A 20,946-nucleotide genomic window follows, 5' to 3' on the forward strand; every position below is an offset into this window, starting at 1 on the left:
CTGCTATTTTCCTATAAACTCTAAGTTTTCCTACATCCACCAAGACCTTCCAAGGGACTAAACCTTATTTGTGTTGAATCACGAAAAAGGGAATAGCATGTGGAAGTTGTAATATTTTTTTCCAGAACAGTCCTTCCATTCTCTCTAGAATCTTCCAGTCCAAATTATACAATTAGAGCCCATAAAGCATGGATGGGATCCCCTTCCCTACGTAGAATCTAATTACAGGATGCAGCGTATATTTATAGTATTTAAAAAAAAAAGATTGTTTCTTACATTGTCCATATCATGGTGCTAGATTTTGTTTCAATCTAATAGTTTGTGAATTACAGTATTCTTTATTTGAAAATCGAAAGCCCAAATATTTCATTTTCTTTGTTATTTCCAGTTTCACCTTTTCAATGAACCAAGCTAAAGAGCTCCTCATTTTAGAACCCATTACTGTTATTATAGCTGTTTTCTCAACATTTAGAACCAGATTGTTGGATAGAAGGTAACTATAAAGTGCATTCAAAGCACATTGTAAGCCGATTTGGGACTCTAAGGCTTTCCAATTTAGGTGGAAAGAAATAGCAGCTTTCCATCTGCTTAACACGGTCATACAAAGACAGGTTAAAAAAGGCAGGGTGCAAGAACACAGCCCTACCTTATGCCCCTGTTGGTCATAACTGGGGCTCTCAATTTACCATTTGTGTCTAGCCTTACTTGAACACTTGCATTCAAGTGCAATTCCACCAAAAATCGCAATAAACCTCTTGGGATATCCCAACTGTGAAATTTATTCCATAGTCTGACACAATCTATTGAGTCAAATGCACTGGCTAGGTCAATGCTTGCTACATTTAAAGGTAAAACCCCCTTACTCAATGCTTGTCTCTTAATTTGTTTGAAAATTAACATTCAAGGTGGTACCATTGTTTTTTCGGAAACCTGTTTGGTACTTGCTTAGCCTGTTGACCCTTTGAGCCCAAGAGGTCATGTCACTCAAGAGCAGCCCCGCAAATAGCTTGGATGATGAATCTATTATAGCTATTGAACGATAGTTACCTGGAGATCTAATATCACCCTTCCTAAATATTGGCACAACGTATGTCGTCGCCAGGAATCTGGAATGACACCCTTCAATAGAATTGCCCTGAACACTTGTAACAAGACTTTGGATCATAATTTGGTTTCTGATTTAAATACCAAATTTGGAACACAATTGGGCCCCGCTGACCTAGATCACTTAGATCTTTTTTTATCAATTCTTCAACTTCAAAACAAGCAAAACTACCTTCTCACATCTCAAGATTTTGAATATTAAAATCGCATCAGGTAATGTCCTTGGTCTGAAACATTTTCAATGTAAAGTCCATCCAAAAACCCTCTGGTATGACACGATCTATAACTTGCTCTACTTTCCTACTTGTGCCAACTCCCCTGTTTATTTGTTTCTAGAACGCAGTCGAATTGAATTTATTTGCTTCTACCAGAATTCCTTGTGCAGTTTTGTTGTCCAATCTATAGCGATAACATTTTATCTAATTCTGATAATGTTGTTTCAATTTTTGAGTGGCTATCCTTTTTGCCTCACTATTCATAAGTGTTTCTAATACCTCATGACTATTCCTCCTCAAACTTCTTTTACGATCCTGCACTTCCTGTTCAAAGCCTTTTCTACACGAAAAGCCTTTATTGGGTTTATTATGAACTCTCTCAAAAAAGGGCATCCCCTCACACAGTGGAAGTTGGGGAGAAGAATATTGAAAACACAGTAGAATACTTCCACCGTGGGCTTGGTAAACACTTTAAGTAATATTTCTTGATTAGTGGGGCCAGTGGGTCGAGCCACCTTGTAACAATCTGTATGGGCTCAGTAGAGAAAGTGGTGAGAGTCGGCCACTATTTGTGTTTCAAGGCATCAAGTTTATTATTACAATTCAGATACAGGAATCATTACAAGTGAATTAAGCATGTAAAACATTTAGGAAGTTAATAAAAGGAAAAAATAAAAATAAATAGAAGTTAGAAAATCCTCTGGGAATTAGAAGACCCATAGTGCAAATGGAAGTTGTAAGAGAGGTGCCAGGTACTAGTGAATTAAAGATAGTAGTAATGAAAAAGTAAAAAAGAATACAAACAAAATGAATGGTAAAATACCATTGAAGTTGTCAAAGAATCATTTAAAACTATTATTTTCAACTCAGAGTAATTTCAAGTAAATATATAGATACACAAAACTTGCATTGTAAACATTTCAAATTTTGCAACACATTACTTAATATTAATGCAACCATTTTTCAAAAACAAGAGGCTTCATCTTGGCAGTTAAAAGTGACTAAACGTTAAGGAGTCTCTCTAAACATTAAATGATAAGTCTACAAAGAAGAGAATATATGTGTGATGGGCCTCTTAATTCCCAACATTGCGTGGTTGCTGGATTTGTAACATGCCGATGTGGGTGTGGCATGGAATCATGGTTGAATGGTGATGAACCTTTCAGAACTACGAGGTATGACCAAACTTTCAACGTTTCGGCGGATGTAAAGTTAATTGTACTCTCATCAGTACAAAATCACAGATTCTTTGAAATTCGCCCAAGAAAATACATGGATCGAAACTCTCCCAACTAGGGCTGACTCTTTTCCATAGTTCTTCGGTTCATTATTCAAGGAAGAGATCATACTCCAAGACCAATTCACTCTGTTTTTTTGTGTGCTATCTGAAGGCTTACCAGCCCACTTCTGAATTCCACTTGATCCAACCTCGGGTCCAATTGTACTGCCAGGTAAGTGTGATCACTGATGGAGCACTGTACTATTTCTAACTTTTTAACTGTTGGCAATAAACTCTCAGAAACATAGACATAGTCGATGGGAGAACTGCTAGGAACTCTCCTCGATGTGGAGTGCTCCTCATAATCCCCTGGAGTATTCCCATTTACTTTTAGCAAAGACCAGTTGGTCATAGCTTCTGACCATAACCACCGGCGAGCCTTTCAAGGCAGTATTCACCCTCCATAAGGCTGCAAATTGGCTCCTTTGACCCTTCCGGATTAGTATGTGCCTGCTCATATTGCCTCTGTAATAGTCCTACTTATTCCTCTATTACACTATTATATCTCCCATATAATGACCCTTGTAGAACGACCTTGACTAAATCAATCATGCAGTAGTTCATCCAAACTACCAACACATTTGTTTTCATTTGTTTTGTTTACATTCCAATAAACGTTAATTGGGATCATATACTCCATCCCCCATACCGGGGCTGAGATAATTTCACTGCTAGTATATCTGGGGACACCTACTGTATCCTCACAATTTTGGATAAAAGACAATGCAAATCCCTACCAGGAGACACCCACTGGGTCGTCCCACCGCCCCCTTCACTGCCTCATTCAAGAGCAAACAAAATCCATCCAACCTAGGTGTTTCCACCCACCAAACTTCTTGGAGTGCAAATATGTCATAGGAGAATAGGGCTGGGGTGTCTCCTACTGGATTAAAAAAGTCATTATAACACCAACTATTTCAAGAAATCACTTTTAGTGGAATGTAGATATTTTTGAAGGTATTGCTTTGGCACAGATGACTGTGGGGCTGCCAGAGCAGCTGCCAACCATGATCAATCTTTGTGATTTTCTTGTGCCCTCTCTTAGCCATTTGATATATGTGCAGTTCTAACACCTTTGTTATTCAAGGCTCGTTTCACCATAAAATCATCCCCTTTAGTAGCCCATTATGTACCTGTATCCGGGGTCACACCCAACATCTGCTCCAAGGAGCCGTTCTAAGGGAAGATGTCATAACCTATCCCCAAAAATGAGCTTTCCTCCTTAGGATCAGGTAGTAAATTAATATCACACCAAAAGAGTGGGTGTACTAGGTTCCGCTGCGCTTGGGGATTCTTACATCTTAAGTGGACTGCCGCTCTGGTAGGTGCCTAAAGGTATCCACACACCTTTTGATCCTTGTGCATAGAACAATGTTGCACCTCCTATTGGCACTAGTCCAAAGGTTCAGTTTGCAACGAGAGCTCACAGTTTCAGTAGTTTAGTCTGTACTCTCATTGCTAAAAAATCACTCATTATTTCAATTCCATAACATTATTTATTCTCCAAATGCCAATTATCACATGCCCAAATGCCAACACGTGTTTCGACCATATCTTGGTCTTACTCAAGGCTGGGCTTATCTTCGAAGATGGATTCTACGGGGAAGATCACGTGCTATTGTTTGTTTAAATGACAGTGAGCTCAGATTTCTGTTGCAAGGTATCTTTGAAGTCCCCGTTTTAAAGAAGGACTCAGAGCCGCATTGGCGTCCTGCATGCATTTTCTGCTCTGAGTCCTACATTAGAACGGGGACTTCAACGATGCTGCAGATTGGTTCCCTACGGCACAGTGAGCAAGGGACCCACGTCTGGGCATACCCTTTCTCACATAGGGAGACAAACTACACCAAAAAGGGTGAAGGTTTTGAATAAATCAAAACTACTGTCACTGCTCTGGGCAACCTTCCACGCCATTGTTTTTTAGCCCGGCTGTGCCATTGCAAAAGGGGGCCAGCCATATGCAAATCAGTCAGGTACTGCCACCAATGGTAGCAGCCCAGCCCAAACTGCTAGGCCAGGTCCCCTCTCCACGTAAACAGTTTGGGCTAGACTGCCCCTTTTTGGTGTTAGATCAAGCCTGATTTGCACATGTTCTTTCCCTTTCTAATGGCTTGGCAGGTGAAGAATGATGGTCTGGAGGGTTGCCCAGAGCAATGCCAGAGGTTAAGATTAATTCTAAACCTTCCAGCCATCACCTCTTGTGTTTTGCCTTATGAGTAGAGCCTACTTTGCTTGCAGATTTACTCCAGTCTTTACCATATCTGCATATGGTGGTGAAGAGTTAGATGGACCTTTAAAGCCTGCCGGATGCCACTTAATGCCAACTCTTCCTTCTCCAGTTGGAAAAAGGGCTTTTTGGGTGATTTCCCTGCCCTGGCCACATCCGCCATTTACAACACATGGACTCGAACAGACATCTCCTAGACCAGTCCCCACCAGTTTCTCAGCCATTTCAATTACACTGGCCAAACCTTCCTCATTTTTGCTAGAATTACCCTATGTTGCTTCTACAACTGTTTAGCGTGTTAGAAATAGCAGTATAATTATCTTGTTTTTATCACTCCTTTTGATTTTTTCTACTCTTCTTTTTTACCTGGACCGCCTTGCCCTGTGGCAAGTCAATCTGTGTACTCAGCCTAAGGGCCATCTCCTCTCCCGGGGTTACCATCTTGTCCACATTTTCCGGATTTAGACTTTGGAAACATTTCCTTGAATGTCACCTTTTCTTGGGAGACCAAAAGGGGAGCCTCATCCACAAGACAAGAGAACGAATTAGGAGACATACCCAATGCCTCCTCCACTGGTCTGGTAGCTGAAGCTCTCCATGCAAGTCAATTACAGACACAGATTCCTCTGTGTTAGAATTTTCAATAGGTTCCACTACCACATTTACCACTTGCCAGTTTCTGGATAAGCAAAACATTTGATTTTTCAAAGTTTTCCATATTTCCTCCAATGCGTCAGACATAAAGCTTCATTTCCCCATGCAGGTCATTGTATAGCCTTACTAGGGATCGCAGAGTGACATAGCCAAGTTGGAGGTGTTTGCCACCGCCCCCCCTCCTGTGAACAGTTGAATAGGGTATTTTTATTTATTTATTTATTTATTTGGATTTTTATAGCGCACATCTGCCCGGGGGCATCGTGGCGATGTAAGCAGTCTTGCTTGTTACATAGCATACATGGTGTATAGATTGAGACAGGACAGAGCATATTCACATACAGTTGTGCTTATTTACATACAGTTGTGACATACAGTAGGGTGGGGTGGAGAGGGTTAGTTGAACAACATGGTTTTGAGTGGTTTTGATTGAATCCTTCTGTTGAAAAAACTTTCAAGGAAGAATCTTTAGCCCCGTCCTTTAAAGACCTACCCTCTTTGATTGAATTAGTGCTTGTGTGCAAGGACTACACTGTAAAATTCACAAATTGGTCTGGGGTAGCTGACAAATGATGTAAATCTTGATTACCTGAAGACTTATTTCCTTCATTCTCCTGGCTGTGGCATAGCAACAGGAAAGAGTTCCACTTTCTCAAGTGGATGATCATTCTGTAAAACTGTCACAGCATATTTACTCGTGCGAGAACTTGAACAGGTGTGGTGGGAAGTGGGCAACAACGGACCTTCAATACCTCCAGCCAACATTGCGGCCTCCCCAGCACAACCATTTCCCAGAATGTTACCCATGTCCCATAGAGTCACTAGGGACAGTATCAGAGATGGTAACGTGCAAGCTGGCATTATTCACTAACGTTTAGTCTAAAACGGCTTCTGATGAAGGTGACACGCCAGTAGCCATTCCAGGAGCGCTGCGCAAGAAATAACGAGGGTGGGGAGGGGAGGGAGTCCAGAGCAGACATTAATTACATCACCAGTTCCAAAATCTCTTCCACAACTATTGAGTAAGGTGGATTATCTCTCCTTACACGTGCCGACTAGGAAGAGCGTATAAGTTCATGCTCCCCTCCAAAAACTCTAACTGCACTAGGCAGTCAGGAAAGCCTGTCTGTCCAAAAACAACTAATGTCTGCACACAGCACACTTGTCTTCTTTCTCTGTCATGCTGTGGGCAGACAGTTGAAGTTCTATAATGCACAAGTCATTAACTCATCCACATGACTGGGCCAGACAGGGGAGGGTGGGCATACCCGACCTCCACTAGAATTGAGGTAATTCATAGGGGATGATAATGGTGCATTGCCACCGCAGCTAGAGGCTAGCAGCGTAGCCACTACCCTCAAGCACGGGGCGAGATCCCCCAGGCATCCAAGACCCCCACCCCACTGGCCCATGTTTCCACTGCTGCCGCCGCCTACTGCTTCAGCAATGTTCCGACAGTGCTCCGGGGGCTGTAGCAGTTCTCTATCAGTGCTTGAATCCAAAGGTTCCTGTGGCTCCGAAACGCTCCATGCCACTTGCTGCTTCTCCACTCTCGGCATCTCATTCCATGAAGACAGTAGGCTGGAATGTAGGAAAGGACATTTGAACGTCCTCACAAGCCGTGTGTCAAGCCGCACTGATACAACACACATACACTCAGACGCTTCCGACAACCCCAGCGCCTTAACGAAGGAAAACCAACGAACAAAACTAACGAAACCAAAGCTGCACTGATGAATGCTATAAGGACATACCCATCCGACAAACAACAGATCATACATGGATGAGTTCCCTATAAAAGAGCGACACAAGCTAGAAAGAGTGAGCTAGACGATATAGCATGGGAAGATTTGCTATCCGCAGCCTCACTCCCCAACTCTGGGACCTTTTGGGAATTGGTGAATCATGTACCAAAACACCGGTCCCTAAGTCATTCATCATTAGCTAACGTCCAAGATAATATATGGTTAAAACACTTTACCAAATGATATGCAAAACACTGTGGAACGAACATTGGGGATGTGTTGGTTGGGGATCAAGGCAATGCTCCAACCTGTGGGATGAGCTGTATTTACTTTGAACATAAGGAAGTCTTAAACACCTTGCACTCACAGACTTTGGGGAAGAGCACAGGTCCGGATTGTAGTCCCTCCAATTGTTTTAGCTCCTTTAAAACCTTTTGGGCTCCCTGTGCTAACAATGATTTTTAATAGTATGCTGGAGTTGCACTTATTTCCCGTATCTTGGAGCCAGGCAATCATCGTCCCCATTTATAAAAAGGGGCAGAGGGATTAGCTGGTAGCATATAGACCAATTTCCCTACTGGATTACCAGTTTGAGATATTTGGCAGTGTTGTTCTGTATTGGCTGCAGGCCTGAACTGCTGAACAATACATTCTTGTTGATAATTAGCTGAGGTTCCGCGAGGGAGTAGGCACTAACAAACAAGTGCTGAACCTCTATCTTATTATAGCTAAACCGCTTTTTATGAATAGAGAAGCAATCTAATTGACGTTCATGGACTTGAGCACTAAAGGTAAACAGGGCGTAACTCTGGCAGTGTCTCAGATCCATGATTTGCCCTATGGATATTGTCAATATCCTTTCAAGTTTACGCACAGGCAACATGGCCTGCATCTGATCAGGCATTGCCTTGGTTTGCTGTGGATGCAGGAGTTCAGCCTAGATGCGTCATTCCACCCCTACTCTTCTCATATACTAATGACATCACAAATGCCCTAAAGAGGAGTAGTGCTGATGTCCCACACACAACACACACAACAAATTCCTTTTCTAGTGTATGCGGACGGCACAGTGTTACTTGCAAGGACGCCTCATGCACTACAAAAATTATTGAATGCCTACACTGAGTACATGAATCATTTAGATCTACAGATTAATGTTTCAAAATCGGCAGTCTTAATCTGCAAGTCCACGGGCAAGGTATCAAAGACACAACATCACCATTTTCTTTTTCATGGGCAATGTCTCCCACATACTGATTCCTTCGATTACCTGTGGATTACATTCTCCACTAACTTTAAGGAGTGTGCACATATGTCAAAACCAACTTCCAATATGGAACAGGCAATAGGGGGTATTAAAAGATTCTCTAATTTGTATAAGGTCCAACCGGTCTGAATTTCTTTAAGGATGTACAGTGCCAAGCCCACAGCCATAGCTTTATATGGTGCTAGCGTATGGGGCTTGCGGAAAAGGACAGCAGTATCAGTAGTGGAAAACATGTTCCTGAAACACATTTTGGGCTTGCCGCATCCTGCACCGAACTTCGCAGTATATAATGAGTTGAATCGCACCCCAATTGAAGATTCCTTGAGAATAGAACCGGTGAAGCTATGGTTAAGGGTTTGGATTAACGAAAAGGCAGTGTTGCCAAAGAAGATCATTTAATCATTGATGTGCATTGAAAGAAATATGTTAATGATACCATGGCTGGCTTTTGTAGAAAGCTCCTTGAAGGAGGGAAATTGTAATGTTTCTTTAACGGATCAGACCATTACCAAAGTTATGGCATATTTGTGTATATCTGCCAATCCGAATGAAATACAAATGGGGAGGGAAAGCCTGGAATTAGAAAAGCAATCCATCAGGAGCTACATAATCCTGTCAGAAAGCCAGCTACCAGGCTATTTAATTTGGCACAAGTTAAAAAAGATTGTGCACTTATTACATGAGCCAGTGTGCAGTGAATGCCATAATTAATATGACTTTTCCAATTTGTATGGCAGACATAGAGGACTTATTAGACCTAATCCTCTTCCCCGCCATCACTTCTTGATTGCCCGAATTAGACGGCTGGCTATTAAGCAATGCAATCTAGCCCTGCTTTCCGTGCTACTTGATAACCTGGTCATTATCACAGTATCTTAATGCCTCACTGAATATAAGATCCAATCTGCTAAAATTGGAATGATGTCAGGGATCATATGAGAATCCTAGATAATGTATATAATTCAACAATATTTGCCATAATTGTGTTGCGCTGGGCAGAAGACTTGTGGTGTAGGCCTTATAGGTTTTATGAATTAGTTAATATGTGAGGGGGGAGGTTCCACTTCTAAAGATGTTTATTCAAATTTGCTTTTAGTTTATGGATTGTTAATGTAAGCACATACTTTGATTTGTATTGTAAATGCTATGTATGCAATTGATGAGTTTGATGGAATGTTTTTGTTCCGAATGAACTTGGTGTACTACTACTTTAGATAGATGGGAATAACCTATCATAACTTGAAAAGTCTTTGCTAGGAGTTCCTGAGGAGTGCATCCTTACAGGCAGTCAAATTCCACTGACTCCTGAGACTAATGCGTCATGCATTCTGGTAATTCTAGAAGCATATTGCATATGCGGCTGTTACTGCTGCATCTGATATCAGCATGGTGCCAAGAAACTAATTCGCAAGAAATTTCAATCCTGACATTTCTGCACCCAGATCTCCACTGGTGGATGGGTGAGAAGGAGCTCAATTTGGGGGACCCCGTCTCGCCTCCTCTGTCATCAAAAGTATAGGCTATTTACTTATATTTTGTAGGCTCAGGGGGTGGTACTTCACAAATTGGAGATGCACAATTTGTGGAACCCGGAGGATCGTGACAAGCATATAAACTACCTGGTATTGAAGGCAATTGTTTTAGGCATTAGCTGGATGCTGGGTATTGATCTACACAGGCAACACCACCATAATGTTCTTCTTGAACAAACAGGGAGGAACAAGGTCGCCATCTCTTTGTCGCCTAGCTGTGGAGATTTGGGCTTGGTGTCTGAAGTATGCCATTTCTCTGTTAGCTTCCCACTTGCCAGAGGTGAAAACATCAGGTCGGATGCATGGAGTCATATGAAACACAGTAGGAAATCAATCAGAAGGCGTTGTTGCTGATATTCCAATAGTTTGGATCGCCAATGATGAGGCTATTTTCAACCTACGAGAACAGTAAGTGTGACCTGGATGCTTCATGGAAGAGGAAGGCCTAGACTCGTTGGGAGATGCCTTTCTACTCCCCCAGAACTAGTGGAACAGTTACACCTTCCCACCCCTTTCTCTGATTGCAAAAGTGGTGCACACATTTTTAAACTCCAAAAGGGTGTCTTATAATCACTGTGGCCTCATTCTTGCTGAAGAGCTTCTTGTATTTAGCTCTTCACAACCTGAAAATGTTTGCCCCCATGGCTACTGCCCGGTTGACCAACATACACCAGCAACAACAGTGGATGGTTCTCCACCCCAGTCCTCAATCTCTGTTCTTGCCAGCTTGGTCCGTAAGGACTTCGTGTTTGGGCACATAGGGCTGTCAGATAGAAATATGAATATCATTAAAGTAGCCAGGTAAGGGAGCACCAGGACACAATACACAAGAAGATGGATGCGCTTCTGTCATTGGTGCCTTAGAGAGACAGAAGGACCCTCGAGAGGTAACGCTGAATGACACGCAATCCTTTATTAGAGGCCTGGCTGAATCAGCTTTATTGGTGGACTACAGAACATATTTAGCAGCCATAGGTGCCTATCTAAACAAAAGTTGACAAAGTGGTGTATGTGGTCAACCCTATAGTGAAAAGACATTTTAATTGACCTTTGATGCTCTATCTGCCAAAGAGAATTGCTCTTAGACCCTGGAATCTGAACGTTGTTTTTGACAACACTCATGTAGAAGTCTTTCGAAACATTGGCTTCAACAGATCTGAAATGGGCAACCCTACCTTGGTGGGGCTCCCTTTTCTACAGTGGATCTCTGAACTACAGGCTTCATGTGTGCATCATCTTCCACAGGGATATGGCTGTGGTGAAAATGAAGTCTGGGTCATTAGTAGCTTTCAGATCAATGAGGAACATTCACTTCCTATCTTTCTTCCATGTCACACCATGGAGGGATCAAAGGCCCTGCACACACTGGATGTGCCAAAGGCATTGAAATTCGATTTGGACAGGACTAAGGATGTGCACAGGGAAACACAACTTTTCTGACCTACATAAGATTGACACTCAGTGGCACGACATCCATAGCATGGTGGATGGTCTCAAACATTTTGTAGGCATTCAGAAGACAGGTAAAAACAACACTGAGGGGGATACAGGCTCAACTCGTAAGGGGAAAAGCCACATCAGTAGCTTTCACATGACACATGCCGATAATAGATATTTGTAAACCGGCAACTTGGGCAAGCCCACACTCTTTCTGTAAGCATTATTCCCTCGACCACAGCTCAAGAAGTGATGCAGCTTTTGGACAAGTCATTCTGAGGAATCTTTTTCGATCTAACTTCCAGCTGTCCTCTTATTTTGCAAAAGTGCTTTAAAATCCCCCAAGAGTATTGAGGAAAGGGGATAGGATGTAACAGTATGGAAAACTTACTCACCGTAGTGACGTTGGTACTCTTAGTCCATAGTTCACTTTACTCCATAATCTCCCATCTTCCCTGCTAATAAATTCCCATGCCCATCTTGGCAAAGGAACTGATGGTTCGGTGGGCCGCACAGAGGAGGTTCCACGCGGGGTGTGTACAGCGTTGCTCGTGCAGGAAAAACAGAACATTTCGACTATACTGCTTTGCATCATGCTCCGGTCATGTCCCCAGTTCCAAGGGACAGCCCAAGATTATGGAGGAAAGGGGACTATGGATTAGCGCCTCATGTGGAGTATTATCACATGAGCAAATACAGCCTTGGCTTTGGCCTGTACTTGCTCATGTGATAAGACTGCACATGAGACGCTAGCCCATTTTATTTTGTCCTCATTACATGAGATTAAGGAAATATTGTATACTCCCCTCTTTACTTAATACTGGGAATTGCCAGCATATGATTAGCTGTTAAATTTCTATAACCAGCCATGAACAACCTTGCACACTGTATCTATTAAATGCTTTGAATGTAAGGAAACGTGCAGTGAATCTTTTTGAATTGAAGTAACTAACAACCATTTATGCACTTTTATCTATATCATCCTATCAGCCATCATCGCTTAGGCGATGCTTGCACTGAAACCATATTTATGTAAAACCTTGAATGTAAGATCTTGTTCAATAAGAGTAACTTTATATATATTGTCATCATATAAGATGATTGGTGTTATATTTATGATGATATCTTGCCTTAAGTATTGGATAGCGTCTGTCAGAACTCTGGTTATATTATGGTGAATGTGTTTTTTACATGAATGTTGCATATTTTATGGGATTGGTTTTCTTTCAAATAGAGGATTAGAATTAACACTGGTTCCAGTCATGTCGATGCCTAAGTGAAGAATAGTTGTTGTTTGCAGGGAGGGGTAAACCGGGATGGAGGGATTCCACTAAGAAGTGAGCGTGGGCAGCAAAGTGCCGTCTCAAGTTTGGGAATACATACAATTGTTGTCATCGACAACAGGAGTCTTAGAAACACTGTTATTCCATTAGGATCATCTATCCCAGATCCTTTGGATTTCTTTCTCGATGGCTCGATCCTGTCACTGACTCCTTTGCTGATCAAAATGACTGCATTGACACAGCTATCTTTTGTTTGTCAGCAACTGCTGTTGTTCTGGCTATTGGTGTTTGTGAATCACTGTATTAAATCCCGTTCTGGGTTTTAACTGTAGATCATGTGACCAATACATTTATTAAATGCTAATTTTCTGTGGCATTGCCTGTTTTGTGGGGTAGATTTCTTTCATGCTCCTCCTTTCCATGAAATTAGTGTGTTGGACACGGAAGTGGCCTCCTGCTTATGAGTATGAAATTAAACTCTAATGTAAACCTACTTTTATAAATATAGCTAAAAAAACCAACATATTTTCTAAATAGACCTGGGTGATCTGAGTAGAATGTCATTGTGCCCTTTGCGTTATCATTCACATAATGTTATTTGACATTATTTGTTTCAACACATATATGCATGTATTCTACATTTTAAGATAGAGGTTGTTGCGCAATCCTGTCACCAGTCCATTGTGCATGGTATGACACGGTGGGTTGGGGAGAATCTTTATCACGGCAGCATAAAATCTAATATTCAGTGCCTGATCCTGGGAGCCAAACCTGTAGAGGCAACTGATATTTGTCAACCGCCTAGCTATTGGCACAGATGATTGCGCAGAGCAGCTTTAGTCTGAGAACAAAATTTTGTATGTACTTATGGGAACACACACAGACATCACACATACCCCCCACCCTCCATTGAAAGGCAACACGTTCACCATTATAATAGTTATGATCATTTGTATTTTCTTACAGTTGTTCCTCCGACAGATTTTTCATTTGAATGCATCACCCAATTATCCAGGACGTGTTCTTGTTCATATTATGTAAAATTATCTCACAGTACCACAACTAGTACCATTGCCCTCTGAGGCAGCACTAAATTTATGACGGTCCGACCACATCTCTCATGCTAGATGCAACATCACATGGTTACCAATACAAGACAGAATTACCTTTAGAACACTCATGATCATGCACAAATGCCTTTCTAACTCGGCCCCCAAATACCTGGCGGGTAAATTCTCCAGAAAATCCTCCACTAGACCAACTAGAACCAACTATACGCACTGCCTCAACATTCCCAAGTTTAAGTTGCAAAACTCAGGTGGCTCCAGCTTCCCAGTTTTCGCAGCCAAAACTTGGAACGCTCTGCCCCCAGCTCTAAGAGACGAGCCGTCTTTCCCGGCCTTCCAATGCAAAGTCAAATCCTGGCTCTTTTCACTCATCCCCCTATGATAGGATGCCTCATATCAGCCAGATTGGATATACGCGTCTGCTTTTGCCTGCTTTCCTCTGACACAGCCTAAACCAAATAGCTATATGTAAATATGGGTAAACTAAAGAACTGTATCCACTTCTGTATGTTTTCTTGTATATATGTTACAACACTGCATGTTCATGTAAATCTAATGTTTTTACTGTATAAATTCTGTAAACTAATGCTATAACTGTAACAATCACTGTCCACCAAGTTAAGTGCCTAGATACCTCCGGGTTCAGTGCGCTATATAAGCAAATAAACTAAAACTAATGTATACTATTTTTTTCCATTCTAGCTCTATCGTTTGACAGCTATGAAAACTCAAAAGGCTCAGAAAAGGTAAATCATATATATAAGCGTAGTGAATATTTAACATGCCAAGTAAGTTGTCGCTATCAAATTCATTATATATGGTATTAAATGTAGCAAGTTATTTAGGTGCATGATTCCTATGCCAACCATCTATGAAGCTGATTATGTTTATTAATGTGTTTTGTTTAATGTTATTTACTTTCATTTTTTAATGTTGGGGGTTTGTGAAGTTTTTAATCTTCTGTGATCTGAAGGAAATGTAAGATTTAGGAATGAAGATGATATATTAACAGTTAAAATGTTACCACTGCCTTATTAACAACCAGCTGCTGATCGTCTGCATAGAGCCAGAACTACTTCAACACACGCTTAAAGGCAATTCCTTCCACTTTCGTCATGACCCATAGTTTTTTTGCAAGAGATGGGTCCATAGCTATGATTGATAGCTGTGGCAACAAGTGTCATTCTTGCCGCGTTCCTCTCTCCAATTCAACGAGCTGGAGATTAGGCCATTCTTGAGACTGAAATGTGTCATCCTCCGGGAGGGCTGCCTTGACAATAATTGATAACTTGGAGAGCCTGTCTTGATATCAGATTAACTGGACGAATTTGGATATTCACATGCTTTCTATGGCATGCCACGTTAGTGACTTGGTAGGGCTCAGGCTCACATGGTGGCCGAAGAGACTAAGATACATAGGAGTCTGGCTACAAGCAGATGTGCCTAGTCTCATGAGATTTAACATGGACACAATTTTGGATGAACTGAAAATACTGATAGACAAATAGTTGCTGATTAAGCTTTCCTTATGGGGGTGGATCATCTCAATTAAGATGGTCTTGGCACCCAAAGTCAACTATGGTTTGTCTATGATGCTTCTGTCAAACCCTGGGACAATCTTCAGAAGAAGTTTGATTGAGACATCAAACGAACAAGGATCATGCTCAATGCTGTGGAAGATTTGGCATGCCGGAGACGATTTGTTTGAGGTTTCGTGGGCAAGGTCAGAAGTGAATGAGGAGGGACTTGGCACCATCTGCAGTACTGGTGATGGCTGCGTATGCTGCACGACATGAGAAGAACTTTGCCCACTGGCTTCCTGAGACCATCTGTACATTTTGTAAGCCGGTACTTCACATGTTTTCAGGGGCCCCGCTTTTACGACCCTTGTGGCAAAATGCTGCTCTTACCGAAATGGTTGCTGAGCAGGGTGAGCTCATTGATTACGGTTGATGGCTAACGTTTGCTGAGCTAAAGAGAAAGTATGGTCTGGAGGGATGTCCTTGTAGGGAATATTGCAACTTTGAGGAGCACTGAAATCAGATAGATCAACACATGTATTCAGATAGACCAACACAGGTCTAGGAAACCACATGGTGTCTCAAGAATGTATGAAATGTTAATGGAAGATGGAGAAGAGGAAGGAGGTCTACTTGCTGCCTGGTTGGGTGACCTTGGGAGGGAGGTGGCATATGGCGAATGGCTCTCTTGGTGCTTAAGTGTGATGGTTTGCTCCATGGATATTGTTGTCAGAGAATGCCAAGCCAAACTGCGGGTCAGTTTGTGCATTCCTGTGCAGGTTTGGGCAGATAACACAAGTGTCCTTGGCAGCGCATTGAAAGCCACATGTGAGGTGTTCATCATTGAGCTAGACCAGGGCTTGGAATATATCTCACATGGCGAGAGATAATGGTTTAAAATGTGGCCTTATTGACCCAGAAACAGATCTTCAGGTTCTGCAAGTCCATCAATCACCCCTGCATAACAGAACTTGAGGTCTGACGTATGCAATATGTGTCTAATAGATAGTGCTGTCTCTAGGTACTGTGGGGAACTGAGCAGGTTCAGCTGATGTGGTCCTCCTTTGAGGGATACATTTCTTGTCTTATGATATGATATGATATGGTATTTGTAACGCGCCTATACACAAGTGTTTCAAGGCGCGACGAGGCAGGGAGGGAGGGAAACAAGGGGAAGACAGACAAACGATCCTACTAGGCCAGGTGTCATTCAGATCGCGCAAGTGCAGAGGTAAGGGGAAAAGGAGGAAGTGCAGGGGGAGGAGGTGAGGGGGAAAGTGCATTACAAGGTAAGTAGCGTAAAAAATAATAAATAATAAATAATAAATAAAAAGGGCCAGCTGGTGGCAAGTGCGAGGTAAGTGCAGAGCAAGTGCTGGGAAGGGGGCTGTAGGGATACAGTGACAGTCCCACAGTGCAGGGGGAGCCAGGGAGGCAGTGCAAGTGGAGAGTGGCTGGGCCCTGGACCGAGGTTGCTGGGAGTGGCCCAGATGCAGGTTTAGTGCTGAATTCAGTGGGGAGTTGAGCAGGTTTAGCAGGGGAGAGGGAGAGAGAAGGCAGAAGCGAAGAGGAAGGTTTTGAGGTGCTTCCGGAACCGGAGATGGTTCTCCTCACGTTTCAGGGAGGCAGGAAGGCTGTTCCAGAGGGAGGCCCCTGCTGCGGAGAGAGATCTACCCCCAGCTCGTTGCTTCGAGAAGCGGCTGACCATGAGGGAGTTGGAGACGGATGAGCGAAGGGCTCGTGAAGGAAGATATTTAGGAAGAGAGAGTTGAAGGTATTTAGGTCCCAGGCCCCAGAAGGCCTTGTGGACAATGCAGAGGGTTTTGAACTTAATCCTCGCAGCCACTGGGAGCCAGTGAAGAGATTTCAGTCCTGGAGAGATACGGTCCCTGGGCTTGAGGCCAAGGACAAGTCTCGCAGTTCTGTTCTGGATAAGTTGCAGAGGGCGGAGAGTGGAGGCAGGCAGATTAAGATAGAGGCTGTTACAGTAGTCCAGCCTTGAGAGAACCAGGGCTCGGGAGACAGTGAGCTTCTGGGGGAAGGAGAGGAAGGGAAGAATACCTCTGAGGAGGTGCAGCTGGTAGTGTGACTTCTTAGAGACGTCAGATATATGAGGAGAGAAGGAGAGTGTGGAGTCGAAGATGACCCCGAGGTTTTTAGCCTTGCAGGTAGGGGCAGGAAGGGGGCCAAGGGAGGCCGGCCAGAGAGCTGCAGGGAAGGAGGGAGTGGGTGTGCCGATGAGTAGGATCTCAGTCTTACTGGCGTTGAGGCAGAGGTCATTGGTGGCACACCATTCCTGGATAGCAGACAGACAGTCGGAGATGAGGGAAGGAGAGGAGGAGGCCGAGGGTAGCCTGAAAATGAGCTGGGTATCGTCTGCATAGCACTGGAAGTAGGGGCAGAGAGCGGCGATGCGGTGGGCAAGGAGTGCCAGATACTGGTTGAAAAGCCAGGGAGAGAGGTTGGAACCCTGGGGGACACCACAGGTGGAGAAAAAGATGTCAGAGAGGAAGGAGCCCATTTGGACCTGGGAGGGTCGACCGGAAAGGAAAGAAGTCTTGAATTTACTCTATTGTTTTGTTAATTTATGTTATCCTATCGCTTCATCTTATTGGACACCTTTGCTGCTCAGCCCTTCACTGTCGCTGTCCCTGCATCACCTTAATCTGGAGAGCTGCTTTGCAGTGCAAAGTGCCAGTTTCCAGATGCCTGTATGTGTGAATCCTTTGGGGCAGTGGTGTATGTAGGCTTTCTTCTGCCATAGGCCCAAATAAGTGCATGCGCCCTCCCCCCAAACTTTACTCCAACTCTCAGTGGGCGTTCGGAGTTGGGTTCGGTCTCTTTCTTAAAACGATCATCTTGCTATTTTATCAAAGCAAAACCATTGCTAGCACACAGTTTGCAGTAGATTTAATAATAGCACTCTCAAATGGATTATTGTAAGGCAGGCTTTACAAATGTATTTCTCCCACCTGAACCGCACTCATCTCTCAAGCAGGCACAGCTTGTTTCTTTTTTGAACAAACTGGTCTTGTGTGCTCGTCGTAGGCATGTTAGCCATTTGTGGGTTTGCTTATTCATAATATTTGAAATGTGGCGTATTACTGAAAATAATTCCACAGAACCTTGCTTTCGTTTAAGTTTCTTGCCATGTTGTTTTTGATCAAGCATTTCAAAGTCTACCACGTTCCCAAACAGGATTCATCCTTCAGTTTCGGCTTTAGCTGACCTCTATGTCTGACCATATGCATAAGCTTTAATGCAGAACTTAAGAGGGGGGAAGTTTTGAAATGCACACTCCCCGAGCTGTTCGAACATAACTTAACATGACTATTTGTAAACATTTTCTTTATGGCTCTTAAAGCGCTTGGTTTCTGGCTGTCTCAGTAGTACCCCATCCCTCCTTGGATTTTGCATGCAAAGACTATTCCCTGTGTCTTTGGGAAGCAGTGGGGGCTTGCAATTGTGGAGCAGCAGAATCTTCAGCTGCCATGAGTGGTTTGTCAGAAAATGTGTGCGTAAAAGAATCTCGCATGGCAGAGATCTCTGTGGTAGGCCAATTTCCTGTAGTGTCGACATTTCATTTCTGTTAAGAGGCAAGGTGCAAACCTTCTAGTGCGGTTAATGTTCAGTTCAACTGGATGATCGAGCCATTTATTACTTGCTATATCGTTGACCAACTGCCCAGTTCTGTCCAGTGAAAAGGAGAAAAGTGGCCAAATGTATTGCATATATCATATCCAATGAGTCTTGCAAATTCATAATGGAGATCTAGTTATTGCGTGTTACGTTTTTCAAGAAATAACCTGGCCAAGGTATGTTGCTATCATCTGGCTATTGAAGTGAATTTCAGACAAATTATGCCATCCACCAATATGATCAACACCACCAATATGATCAACACTGGTGAAGTGCTCGTGACCTGTGTGGAGAGGGAGTCATTGCCTTTTGTAGTTCCTTTCAATATCTGTGTCCCAATACTCCTGATCCCTGCTAGACACATGGCCTGCTTTTTAAAATGTAGAATCGTTTAACAGGGCTTCTTTGTGAGGTTGTGTAGATAATAAGACTGTGTTGTATCAAGCTCATAAGCTCTTCTTTAGGTCTGTTAAAAGGTAGCAATCTTCTCTGTGTGGGTCAATTCAATTAGAAACCACAACATTCAGCATGCGTTGGTAACGTCATGAAATGTGATTCCAATTGAATCATTGCAGCAACTTCTGCTGAAGTATACCCGTAGGAGTTCTGTTCCTACGCTTTGCTTTGAATACAGGCCTACAGTTCATGTGAATAATTCCTTCACAGTCTGTTAAAGAATATAGTTTCATATCTGGATTTTGATTGAAACCCCTCTCAGCTAGGTTGGTAGACCAACCACAGGGATTCCCATAGCCTGTCCTGTCCCAGTGGCCGGTGGAGGAAGTTAGGAGGGCCCCAGTCCCTTCTTTTTGTGCTTACATGTATGAAAGGAGTACCACCTTGTCTCGCCCGATACCTGTACTGTACGATGCTGATCAGTCTGTTTCTGTTTCCCCTAGGAAACTATAATTCCTAGGAGACCCAGTGATGTGAGCAGCCCAGCTGGGAAAGAAACAGCAAGAAAAATCAAGACTGCAGAAAGACCTATGTACCAATCAGACCCATGCGTCCCAGACTCCAACCACATTTTCACCTGACATCAGACCACGGAGTGCTCGTTCAAGCCTTGTAATACACTCACCCACACAGACAATGCATTTACCTGGTACAGCGCTGTGGATTGGCCCTTCTGCCAATCTGGCTCCACGCACACACCTGAGAGCCGTCAATTGAACAGGTAAATGCTGGGTAATTAACCTCTAAACAAGAGTACCAACAGCATCCCCAAACGCATGTTTTGGTCTTCTTAGGCCTCATCAGTGAGGCTAAACTGTACTTTTCTAAGCACAGTGAGCAAGGTCCACGTCTGGATTACCCTAGGTAACCTAGGGTGAAACCGCAAGTCCGTGAACATTTATACAAAGGTCTGGTAGTCCCTGTACTGAAAACGAACATGGCCAAAGAGCCTGTCCTATGAATAGGTTCCCACTCAGGAGGGTCTACATCCAAGTATTAGCTGCCTGGCCGGGAAAGAAACAAAACTGCATCAGTCTGCAAAACGACCCATGCACCGATCAAGCAGTCCCAGCACCCCTCCTGACCCGGACTCCAGCTACATTGTCCCCCGACATCAGACCACAGAGCACTCCATCCGTCATTGCAACACATTCACCCATGTGGTTAATGCATTAACTGATACAGGGCTGTGCAGCTGTCTTGCTGCCAATCCGGTTCATTGCACATGCCATAAAAACCTCCCACAAACAGGGACATTGAGACCGATTCATACAGCAATAGGTGGCAATTGCCTATGGGTGGCAGACCAGTGTTAAAAAAAAAGGGCAGGGCTTAAGACCCCTTTCATGCTTTTGCTCACTTGTTACACCTCCCCGGGGGAAGAGCTGTCAGCGGTTTATCCGGGCAACCAACAGAGGAAGATATCCAATGGAGGGGCAAGGCAGAGGACAAAAAAAGGATCAGGAAGCAGGAAAGTGTGCGTTATTCTGGTGAGATAAAGGGAGAAGGAGGACCAAGAGA

General features: G+C 43.3%; 1 protein-coding gene across 2 annotated transcripts in view; it reads left to right on the forward strand.

The window, feature by feature from the left end:
- Positions 1-20,946, forward strand: part of SPATA6L (spermatogenesis associated 6 like) — a 721,724-nt gene that overhangs the window by 528,656 nt on the left and 172,122 nt on the right. For both annotated transcript variants that reach the window (XM_069625723.1, XM_069625724.1), the window contains one exon: positions 14,513-14,556. In XM_069625723.1, coding sequence (XP_069481824.1) covers positions 14,513-14,556 — 44 coding nt within the window. The remainder of the gene's footprint in view (positions 1-14,512; positions 14,557-20,946) is intronic.

Source organism: Ambystoma mexicanum, chromosome 6p (genome assembly GCF_040938575.1).
Source record: "Ambystoma mexicanum isolate Mex_15411 chromosome 6p, UKY_AmexF1_1, whole genome shotgun sequence".
Classification (NCBI taxonomy): Eukaryota; Metazoa; Chordata; class Amphibia; order Caudata; family Ambystomatidae; genus Ambystoma; species Ambystoma mexicanum.